The sequence below is a fragment of the Pleuronectes platessa genome, chromosome 7 (genome assembly GCF_947347685.1).
Source record: "Pleuronectes platessa chromosome 7, fPlePla1.1, whole genome shotgun sequence".
Taxonomy (NCBI): Eukaryota; Metazoa; Chordata; class Actinopteri; order Pleuronectiformes; family Pleuronectidae; genus Pleuronectes; species Pleuronectes platessa.
In genome coordinates, this window is record NC_070632.1 from 231222 (window position 1) to 245876 (window position 14655).

At 47.8% G+C, this 14655-nt stretch overlaps 1 protein-coding gene across 1 annotated transcript; it reads left to right on the forward strand.

Annotated features, from left to right (window-relative positions):
- Positions 1 to 4094: 4094 nt before the first annotated feature.
- On the forward strand, positions 4095 to 14572 carry tph2 (tryptophan hydroxylase 2 (tryptophan 5-monooxygenase)). The gene is made up of 11 exons (XM_053427909.1): positions 4095 to 4614; positions 4762 to 4893; positions 5259 to 5439; positions 6114 to 6214; positions 6423 to 6490; positions 7003 to 7199; positions 7463 to 7598; positions 7675 to 7801; positions 8095 to 8190; positions 8753 to 8886; positions 14151 to 14572. The coding sequence occupies exons 1-11, from the start codon at positions 4465 to 4467 to the stop codon at positions 14323 to 14325; spliced, it is 1497 nt and encodes a 498-aa protein (XP_053283884.1). The 5' UTR covers positions 4095 to 4464; the 3' UTR covers positions 14326 to 14572.
- Positions 14573 to 14655: the final 83 nt, after the last annotated feature.

The window sequence follows — 14655 nt, forward strand, 5'->3', positions numbered from 1 at the left end:
TGTCTCTCTCTCTCTCTCTCTCTCGCTCTCTCGCTCTCTCTTGCCCCGTTCACACCTGGTATTAATATGTTATGCGTCTCCTTTGATCTCACTTCCTGCTCTAAATGCAAATTAACACGTTATTTGTGTTGTTTCGATCCAGTGTGTTTGTGTCCTTATACCTTTTGTGAGGACCGTTCTAAGCATAGACCCACAGAGTGAGGACATTGAGTCTGGTCCTCTATTTTTCTAAGGGAGAAAGAGTTAGTTGTGATGGTTAGGGAATGTGTGATTGAGTGTCCACACTAAGAAGACCACACATCTGTGAGTGTGAATCTGAACAAAGATGTTTAATAAACTATGGATCATGATCAGCTGATCAGTGTTGATGTGTCCATACAAACAAATCAAAGACAAATAGTTTCTCTTCCCAGGACGTCCCTCATCTGTCCCAGGACGTCCCTCATCTGTCCCAGGACGTCCCTCATCTGTCCCAGGACATCCCTAATCTGTCCCAGGACGTCCTTCATGTGTCCGAGGACGTCCCTCATCTGTCCCAGGACGTCCCTAATCTGTCCCTGGACGTCCTTCATGTGTCCCAGGACGTCCCTCATCTGTCCCAGGACGTCCTTCATGTGTCCCAGGACGTCCCTAATCTGTCCCAGGACGTCCCTCATCTGTCCCAGGACATCCCTAATCTGTCCCAGGACGTCCATGTGTCCGAGGACGTCCCTCATCTGTCCCAGGACATCCCTAATCTGTCCCAGGACGTCCTTCATGTGTCCCAGGACGTCCCTAATCTGTCCCAGGACGTCCTTCATGTGTCCCAGGACGTCAATCATGTGTCCCAGGACGGACTCAGGTTCACACTGATAACAGATTGTGGTCTGGTGGGATCAGATCTCTATCTGATCTGAGTGTCCACACCTGAACTGGGAGCTGTGATCGGATCCTGTGAACACCAGGTGTGAACACCAGGTGTGAACACCAGGTGTGACCACCAGGTGTGAACACCAGGTGTGAACACCAGGTGTGAACACCAGGTGTGAACGGCTGCTGTGCGGAACCAACCAATCAGACGCGTGTGTGTGTGATGTGAACTGAACCAGCTCATTTATTTACTTACAGGGACACTGAGGCATTGTGGGAAAGAATCTGTTCTCTTACTGGTAGTGATATCAGACTCTTCGTTACTAAAGCAACACACAGTGATGTGGTTACCGTGGTAACCAGAGGTGGTAACATCTCCAGTAAGAAAATAAAAGTTTCTTAAAAGTGTCGCGTCACTGATGTGATGATGTCACTGTCTTGATACAAAGTGAAAATATAAAGTGTTCAATGATCAGAGTTTGAAACTGATAAATCCTTGATTTTTTTGTGACGGCTTTGTTTGTTATCAGGTTTAAATTTGTGATTTCCGCTAATTTGATGTAATGGATCGAAATCTGAGCAATAAAATGATTTCAGAATTTCAGGTATCTGATTTTTTTTTTACCTGATAAATGCATTCATATGATCAATGGATCATTGTTTGAGAATCAGATAAAGTTAGTTATATTTTAGCAGCTCATTTCCTGCTTGGGTGAGTTTTCAGAATAAAAGCCGAATCAGACTGTGCAGCTGGTTAGCTGGGAAACAACATCAGGAAGCAACCACAGGGAAAAAAACAAGAACTACCCATGGTTATCAATCACAGGAAACAACCACTGAAAACAACAACAGGAAGCAACCACAGGAAACAGCAGGAAACAACCATGGGAAACAACATCAGGAAGCAACCACAGGGAAAAAAACAAGAACTACCCATGGTTAACAATCACAGGAAACAACCACTGAAAACAACAACAGGAAGCAACCACAGGAAACAGCAGGAAACAACCATGGGAAACGACAGGAAGCAGCCACTGGAAAAAAAACAAAGGAAACAACCACGGGGGGGAAGAACAAGAACTAACCATGGTAAACAACCACAGGAAACAACCACTGAAAACTATAACGGGAAGCAACAACAACAGGAAGCTACATCAACAGGAAACCACCACGGGAAACAACAGGATGCAACCACGGGAAACAACAGGAAGCAACCACGGAAACAACAGGATGCAACCACGGGAAACAGCAGGAAACAACCAGGGACACAACAGGAAGCAACCACTGGAAACAACAGTAGACAAACACAGGAAACAACCACAAGAAAACAGCAGGAAGCAGCCACTGGAAAAAACAAAGGAAACAACCACGGGGGAAAAAAACAAGAACTAACCATGGTAAACAACCACAGGAAACAACCACTGAAAACAACAACAGGAAGCAACATCAACAGGAAACAACCACGGGAAACAACAGTAGACAAACACGGGAAACAACAAGAGTTAACAACGGGAAACAACAGTAAGCAACCTCCGTTCCTCTACTGCACCTCCCTCCCCATGCACACACGTAACCAAGACTAATGATTTGTTAAAACAATGTTTTAAATCAGACTGTTGATGGAACAGCCTGTAACCATAACTCACCACAGACGACTTGTGTGGTTGTACCGTCATCAGGCCACAGTGACATCAGCTTCATCAACATAGGAAACATGTTTATGATTCAGAAATGTCACGGCAGCTGAAGTGGCTGTTCATCACGTTGAACACGTTCCTCTAAATGTCACGACAGCCCCCCCCCCCCAGCTCTTTTGATGTGTGGCGTTGAAGGCGCCTGAGACGGACGCAGGTATCACCTGAGATCTGCTCATAAAGCGGCATCAGTCACAACAAAGCAGCTTCGCCTCGCTGCTCTTTCATTTCCTGTGCTGCAGGAAATTGTCCCAGCTCATGGCTGATAGCTCGCCGCCACTCGCCACTTATCATCCAACCATCTCTCAGAGTTGATTGAAGAGGAGGCGGCTTTGTGAGGACGGAGGCCTGACTGTCATTCACTCTGCTCCACCTGCTCGCAGAGAGGAATCCAAGATGACGCCGCTTCATGCCATGAAGAAGTGTATGTACATAGTATGTACATATACAGTATATGCATATTATGTACATAATGTGTACATAAACCAGTATTCCTCCATCCCCGAACAGCAACATCATATGAACATCTTTAACGATAAAATTCTAACTATAAGAAATCAAATCTTCCATCTCCTGCCCTCAGTTGGCACTAATACATCATCAAGCACAGAAATCTCAGCTGAGATCCTGTTATTGATTCAGATCATCTTTGATCAGCTAATGTTATTTTCTAAACCCACAACTAGTATCTTAGATCTCATTCCCACAAAGTTACTTAGAGAAATTCTGCTTTTAATAAAAAGTACACTGAATACAATCAATCTTTCATTGTCATCAGGGTGTATCACAGTCCTTTAAACGAGCTGTAATCAAACCCCTTCTACCCCCCCCCCCCCCCCCCCCCACCCCCCACCCCTGGACCCGGAGGTTTTTAACTGCAGACCGATATCCAGCCCCCCCTCTTGTCTAAAATCCTGAGAAGGTTGTAGCCAATCAGCTGTGAGAGTTTCTCCAGGAAAGTAACGTGAAGACCTTCAGTCGGGTTCAGAGCCAATCACAGCACAGAGACAGTCTTGGTTAAAGTCACTAACGACCTTCTAATAGCTTCAGATGTGTGTGTCTGTCCTCGTCCTGTGAGATCTCAGTGCAGCATTCAACACTATCGACCATCACATTTAATTACAGAGACTAGAACCGCTCATTAGCATTAAAGGAACCGCCCTGAACTGCTTTCAATCATCCTGTTTTATCAGATCAATTCAAATTTGTGTAAATAGTAACTCATCTGTGCGCCAAAGTTAAACCCGGTGTTCCTCCGGGTTCTGTGCTCGGACCCTAACCCTTCCTTTATGATACTGATGTTAATGTTTCCTATTGCTGGAAAACTGCTGCCACTGATCTTCTGTAACTAACCTGTCTCCTCACATCTTCTACCATCACTGACAGGACCTCCTCAGTTCATCTGCTCCTTCATCTCCATCACACAGGATGAACAAACAGTTTAAACATGAAGTTACAAACTGGTTCTTGTCATGTAGTGAATCCTGTTGTTGTGTTGATGTGTTCAGTTCCATCAGCACCAGTGTGTGTCCTGGGAGAGGATCCTCACATGGGACTGAGCTTCATTCACTGGTCACTAAGTTTCTGTTTGACTCGTGTTGAGTTAAGAACAGAGGAAGTTGAATATGAGACAAATAACATTTGATTGATATAAAAACCAAAGCAGGTGACCTGCTTCACAATCACTTATAAAATGAGGAGTTTAATAAGGTTTATATTATTCTCCTCCTCCTGTTTCCCCCTCCTCCTCCCCCTGCAGGAGGAGGTGGACGTCAGAGTTGTGAGGGAGGAGCCTGTCAGTCACTATAAGAGGGGGCGTGTGGTGGTGTCAGCCTCAGTGTGGTGGTGAAGGTGGTGGTTGTTGTAGAAGCAGTCAGCCGTCAGTCTGGAGCCCTGGTACTCCTACACCCACTGGTTCCCCATGGCCTCGTCCCATGTGATGAAGGAGCCAGTTCCCAGAATGCAACCTGCCATGATGATGTTCTCCAGCAAGTACTGGACCAGGAGGGGGATGTCTCTGGACTCGGCCATGTTTGACCAGCAGCAGCTCCGACACACGGGGGGGCAGATGGTGAGAGGACGCACTGCTGATCTTAATCATCTTCATCTTTTCATCATCATCATCATCTTCATCATCATCATGTTCTTTGTTTTCATCAGTTCCTTGTTTCCAAAATGTTGAGTGTTTGTATAAAAACATTTTAAATCTTTGTTCCAGTCTCGTCGTCCGTCTTTCTGTCCAATCAACGAGCAGCCGGAAACAGAGGGCGGAGCCTCAGAGAAAACAGCTGTGGTGTTTTCTCTGAAGAACGAGGTCGGATGTTTGGTCAAAGCTCTGAGAATCTTCCAGGTGAGAGACACAGATCCAGAACCAGATCCAGAACCAGATCCCGGTCCTGCACTACGAAGCAGGACCTGTGGTCATCAGGTGACTTCAGGTTTAAGAGTAAATCACCACAGTGACTGGTTCTGAGCAGCTGACCTGCTCCAGGTGAAGTTGGAGATAAGAGATCAAACAGCATAAAGCTCCGCCCACTGACCAATCCCTTCCTTTGAACCATGACATCATGTTCTTAGAGATCCGTAGAGCTGGTGTGGATTGTTGGGTCTCTGAGGAGTCTTCTTCCTCATCCAAAACCCTCCTCTTCCTCTTTCATTTACCACTCCCTCCTCCTCCTCCTCCTATTCTTCCTCCTCCTCCTCCTCCTCCTGCAGGAGAAGCGAGTGAACTTGCAGCACATAGAGTCGAGGAGGTCTAAGCGAGCTAACGAGGTGGAGATCTTCGCTGACTGCAGCTGCAGCAAGAAGGAGTTTCACGAACTTGTGCAACTTCTGAAAGATCACGTCAACGTCATCTCCTTCAACACGGCTGCACACGTGTGGTCGACTGAAGCAGGTTCGAAACACGTGCACATCTCCCATCAGCCCCTCTGCTCTTATCCGTGTCCCAGTGAAACAGGTTTGAGTGGTGGGTTCCTGTGTGAGAGCGCCCCCTCCTGTTGGCTGCAGCGATCATCATTTAAAGAATATAACAGAAAAGTCAAATAAACCAGAACAGAGGCAGAAAATATCAAAATAATTTAACTCATAAGGACACGTAAGAAATAATATAAGAACATCTTAGGTGATAATAGAAACAATATAAAAGGAATATGGAGTATATATGTTAACCTGTCAATCATAATGATAGCTTTAATTAAACTCAAAGTATCCGAGCAACCAAAGAACTTTTTGTATCTCAAGTAATAGTTTCAATGTTGACTTAAAATAATGTCACAACATAAGTTTAAAATAAAGAACAAATATATGTTGATGCTCTCTGTTTGATATTAATAACAAAGTAAATGTTTATATTGGATTTTGGGAATGTAGGTTTATGAGTTTGTATATATGTATAAACATTGATTTACGTATGGAGATGAAATAAGTAATTTTTAACTTGTTTGTATAATTTCTCTTGGTTTTGTTTACATGTTCTAAATAAATAAAAATGAATGATCATCATCAGATGCTTGTTGTTGTGAGACGCGAACAGGAAGTTGCTGCTAACAGGAAGTTGTGTCTGCTCAGAGGAAGACGATGTTCCCTGGTTCCCGATGAAGATCTCCGATCTGGATCAGTGTTGTCACCGAGTGTTGATGTACGGGTCCGAGCTGGACGCCGACCATCCTGTGAGTCACCACCAGACAGACTCATAACTCACAGGGATCAGGGAGGAAATCATCTGGTGGCAGCGCATCCTAAATATTTGAGCTTTGTTTGTTATTGATAATCTTATAACAAATATACACATAAAGTATAAATGGAGTGTATATAAATGAAATAAAGTTGTATTGATATATTGAAACCATATGAAACCGACCTCTCGTGTTCTCTCAGGGTTTTAAAGACAACGTTTATCGCCTGCGGAGGAAATACTTTGTGGAAGTGGCCATGAATTACAAATTGTAAGTATCATCGTTTCCTGATCTCTGATGAAAACCTTGAGAAACATGATAACGTTTTATCATTTTAACATTTGAATATGTTAACATTTGAATGCTTTAACCTTTTCACAACACTTTTCTAATATTTAATGTTTTAACGTCTTCGATTTCAAAGTTGTTATAGTTTAACAGGTGAAGGTTCTTTTTTTTACATTTTAATATTATACCTTTTAAAGTTGTAACCATTTAATGTTTTAGCCTTTTAAGGTTTTAATGTCTTTACAGCGTGATGTTGTAAGATTCATTAACATTTTGACCTTGTTTACATTTTTACATTACACATCATTTAGCTGAAGCTTTTATCCAAACCGACTTTAAATATCATTTCAGCGTTTGAACATATTAAGAATTGAACATTTTAACTTGTCAGCATTTAAAGGAGCTCACACGTATGTTTCGATGTTTCAGTCGCACGACCACGAAACGTTTGATATAAATCAGATATGAGATAGATTGTGTGTCTCCACCCTCAGCGGACAGCCCATCCCTCGTATCGAGTACACCCCTGAGGAGATCAAGACGTGGGGGGTGGTGTTCAGGGAGCTGAGCAAACTGTACCCGACTCACGCCTGCAGAGAACATCTGAAGAACCTGCCGCTGCTCATCAAGCACTGTGGCTACCGAGAGGACAACGTCCCCCAGCTGGAGGACGTGTCCGTCTTCCTCAGAGGTCCTTTAGCACTGTTATCTGTGTTCTTATTCATTAGTATTGATATTAGAAATATGATTGTGTTATTATTCTTATTATTAGTATTCTTATTGTTATTATTATTATGCTTCTTTTTATCATTATTATTTCTTTCTGATGATGATGTTCTGTTGAATGAAGTATTCAAACTGTGTGTGTGTGTGTGTGTGTGTGTGTGTGTGTGTGTGTGTGTGTGTGTGTGTGTGTGTGTGTGTGTGTGTGTGTGTGTGTGTGTGTGTGTATAGAGTGTTCTGGATTCACAGTTCGTCCTGTCGCAGGTTATTTGTCTCCAAGAGATTTTCTGGCCGCTCTAGCGTACCGAGTATTTAACTGTACTCAGTATGTTCGTCACAGTACTGACCCACTGTACACACCTGAACCGTGAGTTCACACACACACACAGACACACACACAGACACACACACAGACACATGTAACATGTACGTTGTGGCTCCAGGGACACGTGTCACGAGCTGCTGGGTCACGTTCCTCTTTTGGCCGACCCCAAGTTCGCTCAGTTCTCTCAGGAGATCGGGCTGGCGTCTCTCGGAGCCTCCGACCAGGACGTCCAGAAACTGGCCACCGTGAGTACTACTGCATGTAATGGACAAATGTACTTCTACTGGACAAATGTACTTCTACTGGACACACGTAGATGTACTGGGTCAACATACTTCTGTCACAATATCACTTCATTATTTAATTTCATGGATGAACTCTATTACTTCAACAGTCTGTGATAGTGGCCTCTACAGGCCACACTGAGTATTACAAGTTTATTACCCCTTTTGTGTCAGTTGTGAGTCTGTGCTGGTCTTTTTATCACACTGTTAAAAACTATAAGTAACATGACGACACTGTGCTGCATTTTTTACAGTGTTATTTCTTTACTATTGAGTTTGGACTTTGCAAACAAGACAACGAGCTGCGAGCGTACGGAGCCGGGCTGCTGTCCTCCATCGGGGAGCTGAGGGTAACACACAGACACACACAGACACACACAGACACACACAGACACACACCGACACTGCAATGGGACATTACATACATTGACACAGTAACACAATGATCTTCAGGTGGTTTGAAACAAGGCTTTTGTCCCTGAGCCACACAAATACACTCTATTGATGCTGAGACAAGCTCCTCCCCTCACAGAGGAAGTCGTCCAATCAGCTGCCTGCTGTGAGCAGGAGGATCGATCTGCATGAGGACCTGTGAAGTCTTACTACACAATGACATCAGGCCTCTGCTCAGTCTCATAGCATGGAACCCTGTCGTCTGGTCAGTTAACACGTCTGTTGTGTCTGTTGGCCCCTGCTGTGAAAACCATTTGTCTCAGAAGAGGACACAGAAATCTCCAGCAACACACATCTGAGTGTTACAAGTCTGAACCACAAAGAAACACAACTTGTGATAACATTCTCTATCTATAGTCATTCTTTCATTAAACATATCTAAATACAAACTGTGCCATCACAGACACACACTGTAACACGCAGACACACACAGACACACACTAACGGTTCTTTTCCCAGCATGCTCTGTCGGATCAGGCGTGTGTGAAGACGTTCGACCCGAAGACGACATGTGACCAAGAATGTCTCATCACGACTTTCCAGGACGTCTACTTTGTCTCCGAGAGCTTCGAGGAGGCCAAGGAGAAGATGAGGTGCTACTGACCCACTGCTACTGACACACTGCTACTGACCCACTGCTACTGACACACTGCTACTGACACACTGCTGCTGACACACTGCTACTGACCCACTGCTACTGACCCACTGCTACTGACACACTGCTACTGACACACTGCTACTGACACACTGACCCACTGCTACTGACCCACTGCTACTGACACACTGCTACTGACCCACTGCTACTGACACACTGCTACTGACCCACTGCTGCTGACCCACTGCTGCTGACCCACTGCTACTGACCCACTGCTACTGACACACTGCTACTGACACACTGCTACTGACACACTGACCCACTGCTACTGACCCACTGCTACTGACACACTGCTACTGACACACTGCTACTGACACACTGCTGCTGACCCACTGCTACTGACACACTGCTGCTGACCCACTGCTACTGACACACTGCTACTGACACACTGCTGCTGACACACTGCTGCTGACCCACTGCTACTGACACACTGCTACTGACCCACTGCTGCTGACCCACTGCTACTGACCCACTGCTACTGACCCACTGACCCACTGCTACTGACACACTGCTACTGACACACTGCTACTGACCCACTGCTACTGACACACTGCTACTGACACACTGCTACTGACACACTGCTGCTGACCCACTGCTACTGACCCACTGACCCACTGCTACTGACACACTGCTACTGACACACTGCTACTGACACACTGCTACTGACCCACTGCTACTGACACACTGCTACTGACCCACTGACCCACTGCTACTGACACACTGCTACTGACCCACTGCTACTGACACACTGCTACTGACACACTGCTACTGACCCACTGCTACTGACCCACTGCTACTGACACACTGCTGCTGACCCACTGCTACTGACACACTGCTACTGACACACTGCTACTGACCCACTGCTACTGACACACTGCTACTGACACACTGCTACTGACCCACTGCTACTGACACACTGCTACTGACCCACTGACCCACTGCTACTGACACACTGCTACTGACCCACTGCTACTGACACACTGCTACTGACACACTGCTACTGACACACTGCTACTGACACACTGCTACTGACCCACTGCTACTGACACACTGCTACTGACCCACTGACCCACTGCTACTGACCCACTGCTACTGACACACTGCTACTGACACACTGCTGCTGACCCACTGCTGCTGACCCACTGCTACTGACACACTGCTACTGACACACTGCTGCTGACACACTGCTACTGACACACTGCTACTGACCCACTGCTACTGACCCACTGCTGCTGACCCACTGCTGCTGACACACTGCTACTGACACACTGCTGCTGACCCACTGCTACTGACCCACTGCTACTGACCCACTGCTGCTGACCCACTGCTACTGACACACTGCTGCTGACCCACTGCTACTGACCCACTGCTACTGACCCACTGCTGCTGACCCACTGCTACTGACACACTGCTGCTGACCCACTGCTACTGACACACTGCTACTGACACACTGACCCACTGCTACTGACACACTGCTACTGACACACTGCTACTGACACACTGCTACTGACACACTGCTGCTGACCCACTGCTACTGACCCACTGCTACTGACCCACTGCTACTGACACACTGACCCACTGCTACTGACACACTGCTACTGACACACTGCTGCTGACCCACTGCTACTGACCCACTGCTACTGACACACTGCTACTGACACACTGCTACTGACACACTGCTACTGACCCACTGCTACTGACACACTGCTACTGACACACTGCTACTGACACACTGCTACTGACACACTGCTACTGACCCACTGCTACTGACACACTGCTACTGACACACTGCTACTGACACACTGCTGCTGACACACTGCTACTGACACACTGACCCACTGCTACTGACACACTGCTACTGACACACTGCTGCTGACCCACTGCTACTGACCCACTGCTACTGACACACTGCTACTGACACACTGCTACTGACACACTGCTGCTGACACACTGCTACTGACACACTGCTACTGACCCACTGCTACTGACCCACTGCTACTGACACACTGCTACTGACACACTGCTGCTGACACACTGCTACTGACACACTGCTACTGACACACTGACCCACTGCTACTGACACACTGCTACTGACACACTGCTGCTGACCCACTGCTACTGACCCACTGCTACTGACACACTGACCCACTGCTACTGACCCACTGCTACTGACACACTGCTACTGACCCACTGCTACTGACACACTGCTACTGACACACTGACCCACTGCTACTGACCCACTGCTACTGACCCACTGCTACTGACACACTGCTACTGACACACTGCTACTGACACACTGACCCACTGCTACTGACCCACTGCTACTGACACACTGCTACTGACCCACTGCTACTGACACACTGCTACTGACCCACTGCTACTGACCCACTGCTACTGACACACTGCTACTGACACACTGCTACTGACCCACTGCTACTGACACACTGACCCACTGCTACTGACCCACTGCTACTGACCCACTGCTACTGACCCACTGCTACTGACACACTGCTACTGACCCACTGCTACTGACCCACTGCTACTGACACACTGCTACTGACACACTGCTACTGACACACTGACCCACTGCTACTGACACACTGCTACTGACACACTGCTACTGACACACTGACCCACTGCTACTGACCCACTGCTACTGACACACTGCTACTGACACACTGCTACTGACACACTGCTGCTGCCCCTCTGCTACTGACACACTGCTACTGACACACTGCTGCTGACACACTGCTGCTGACACACTGCTACTGACCCACTGCTGCTGACCCACTGCTACTGACACACTGACCCACTGCTACTGACACACTGCTACTGACCCACTGACACACTGCTACTGACACACTGCTACTGACACACTGCTGCTGACCCACTGCTACTGACACACTGCTACTGACACACTGCTACTGACCCACTGCTACTGACACACTGCTGCTGACACACTGCTACTGACACACTGCTACTGACCCACTGCTACTGACCAACTGCTACTGACACACTGCTACTGACACACTGCCACACTGCTACTGACCCACTGCTACTGACCCACTGCTACTGACACACTGACCCACTGCTACTGACCCACTGCTACTGACCCACTGCTACTGACACACTGCTACTGACCCACTGCTGCTGACACACTGCTGCTGACACACTGCTACTGACACACTGCTACTGACACACTGCTACTGACCCACTGCTGCTGACCCACTGCTACTGACACACTGACCCACTGCTACTGACCCACTGCTGTTGACCCACTGCTGCTGACACACTGCTGCTGACACACTGCTACTGACACACTGACACTGACCCACTGCTACTGACCCACTGACACACTGCTACTGACCCACTGCTACTGACCCACTGCTACTGACCCACTGCTACTGACACACTGACACTGACACACTGCTACTGACACACTGCTACTGACACACGGCTACTGACCCACTGACACACTGCTACCGACCCACTGCTACTGACACACTGCTGCTGACACACTGCTGCTGACCCACTGCTACTGACCCACTGACACACTGCTACTGACCCACTGCTACTGACACACTGCTACTGACACACTGCTTCTGACACACTGCTACTGACACACTGACCCACTGCTACTGACCCACTGCTACTGACCCACTGCTACTGACACACTGCTACTGACCCACTGCTACTGACCCACTGCTACTGACACACTGCTACTGACACACTGCTGCTGACACACTGCTGCTGACACACTGCTGCTGACCCACTGCTGCTGACACACTGCTGCTGACACACTGCTGCTGACCCACTGCTGCTGACCCACTGCTGCTGACCCACTGCTACTGACCCACTGCTACTGACCCACTGCTACTGACACACTGCTACTGACACACTGCTACTGACCCACTGCTGCTGACACACTGACCCACTGCTACTGACCCACTGCTACTGACCCACTGCTACTGACACACTGACACTGACCCACTGCTACTGACACACTGCTACTGACACACTGCTACTGACACACTGACCCACTGCTACTGACCCACTGCTACTGACACACTGACACTGACCCACTGCTACTGACCCACTGCTACTGACACACTGCTACTGACACACTGCTACTGACACACTGCTACTGACACACTGCTACTGACACACTGACCCACTGCTACTGACCCACTGCTACTGACCCACTGCTACTGACACACTGCTACTGATCCACTGCTACTGACACACTGCTACTGACACACTGCTACTGACACACTGCTACTGACCCACTGACCCACTGCTACTGACCCACTGCTACTGACACACTGCTACTGACCCACTGACACACTGCTACTGACACACTGCTACTGACACACTGCTACTGACACACTGACACACTGCTACTGACACACTGCTACTGACACACTGCTACTGACCCACTGACACACTGCTACTGACCCACTGCTACTGACACACTGCTGCTGACACACTGCTGCTGACCCACTGCTACTGACCCACTGCTACTGACCCACTGCTACTGACCCACTGACCCACTGCTACTGACCCACTGCTACTGACCCACTGCTACTGACCCACTGACACACTGCTACTGACACACTGCTACTGACCCACTGCTACTGACACACTGCTACTGACACACTGCTACTGACCCACTGACCCACTGCTACTGACCCACTGCTACTGACACACTGCTACTGACCCACTGACACACTGCTACTGACACACTGCTACTGACACACTGCTACTGACACACTGCTACTGACACACTGCTACTGACCCACTGACACACTGCTACTGACCCACTGCTACTGACACACTGCTGCTGACCCACTGCTGCTGACCCACTGCTACTGACCCACTGCTACTGACCCACTGCTACTGACCCACTGACCCACTGCTACTGACCCACTGCTACTGACCCACTGCTACTGACCCACTGACACACTGCTACTGACACACTGCTACTGACCCACTGCTACTGACCCACTGCTACTGACACACTGCTACTGACCCACTGCTACTGAAACACTGCTACTGACCCACTGACACACTGCTACTACTGACACACAAATACTGATACACTACAACTGACACACAACCACTGACAATCTAAACAATATAGACCATACAAATGATAATGCTGTGATGTGTTGCTGATTGTGTGTACTTGTACCTTTGTCTCAGGGAGTTTGCTAAAACGATCCAGAGGCCGTTCTGCGTGTTCTACAACCCGTACACTCAGAGCATGGACCTGCTGAAGGACACACGCGGCATCGAACGCGTGGTGCAGGATCTACGCAGCGACCTCACCACCGTCTGCGACGCCCTGGGCAAGATGAACACCTACATGGGAATCTGATCTCTGATTGGTCCACAGCACTCATGTAGCTGAAGCCTTTCATCACACCAACTCATCCGTCTGTCAGTACACACATGTAGTACAGAGTACACACATGTAGTACACTGTGAACCTAATAATCTTCCTGTGATCATGAGTCTTGATTCATACAACACGTACGATGTCACGTTGTGTTTTTCTGGTTACACTGTGTGTTCTCGTGTGTGTAAACTGTGATGCATTAAAGACGACATGTATGTTGTGTGAAGCATGTTCCTTCTTGAAAACTTCTTTACGTCCAAACTGTTTCTACAAGTTCATTTGTGAGCGTTCATCTTCCTACGAGTTCAT

What these genes read in the sequence shown, in the direction of transcription:
- tph2 (XM_053427909.1), top strand. Translation starts at nt 4,465, where the DNA reads ATGGCCTCGTCCCATGTGATGAAGGAGCCAGTTCCCAGAATGCAACCT. An exon ending in AGCTGGACGCCGACCATCCT is followed by an intron (nt 6,215 to 6,422) that starts GTGAGTCACCAC and finishes GTGTTCTCTCAG; the next exon opens with GGTTTTAAAGACAACGTTTA. An exon ending in CCACTGTACACACCTGAACC is followed by an intron (nt 7,599 to 7,674) that starts GTGAGTTCACAC and finishes TTGTGGCTCCAG; the next exon opens with GGACACGTGTCACGAGCTGC.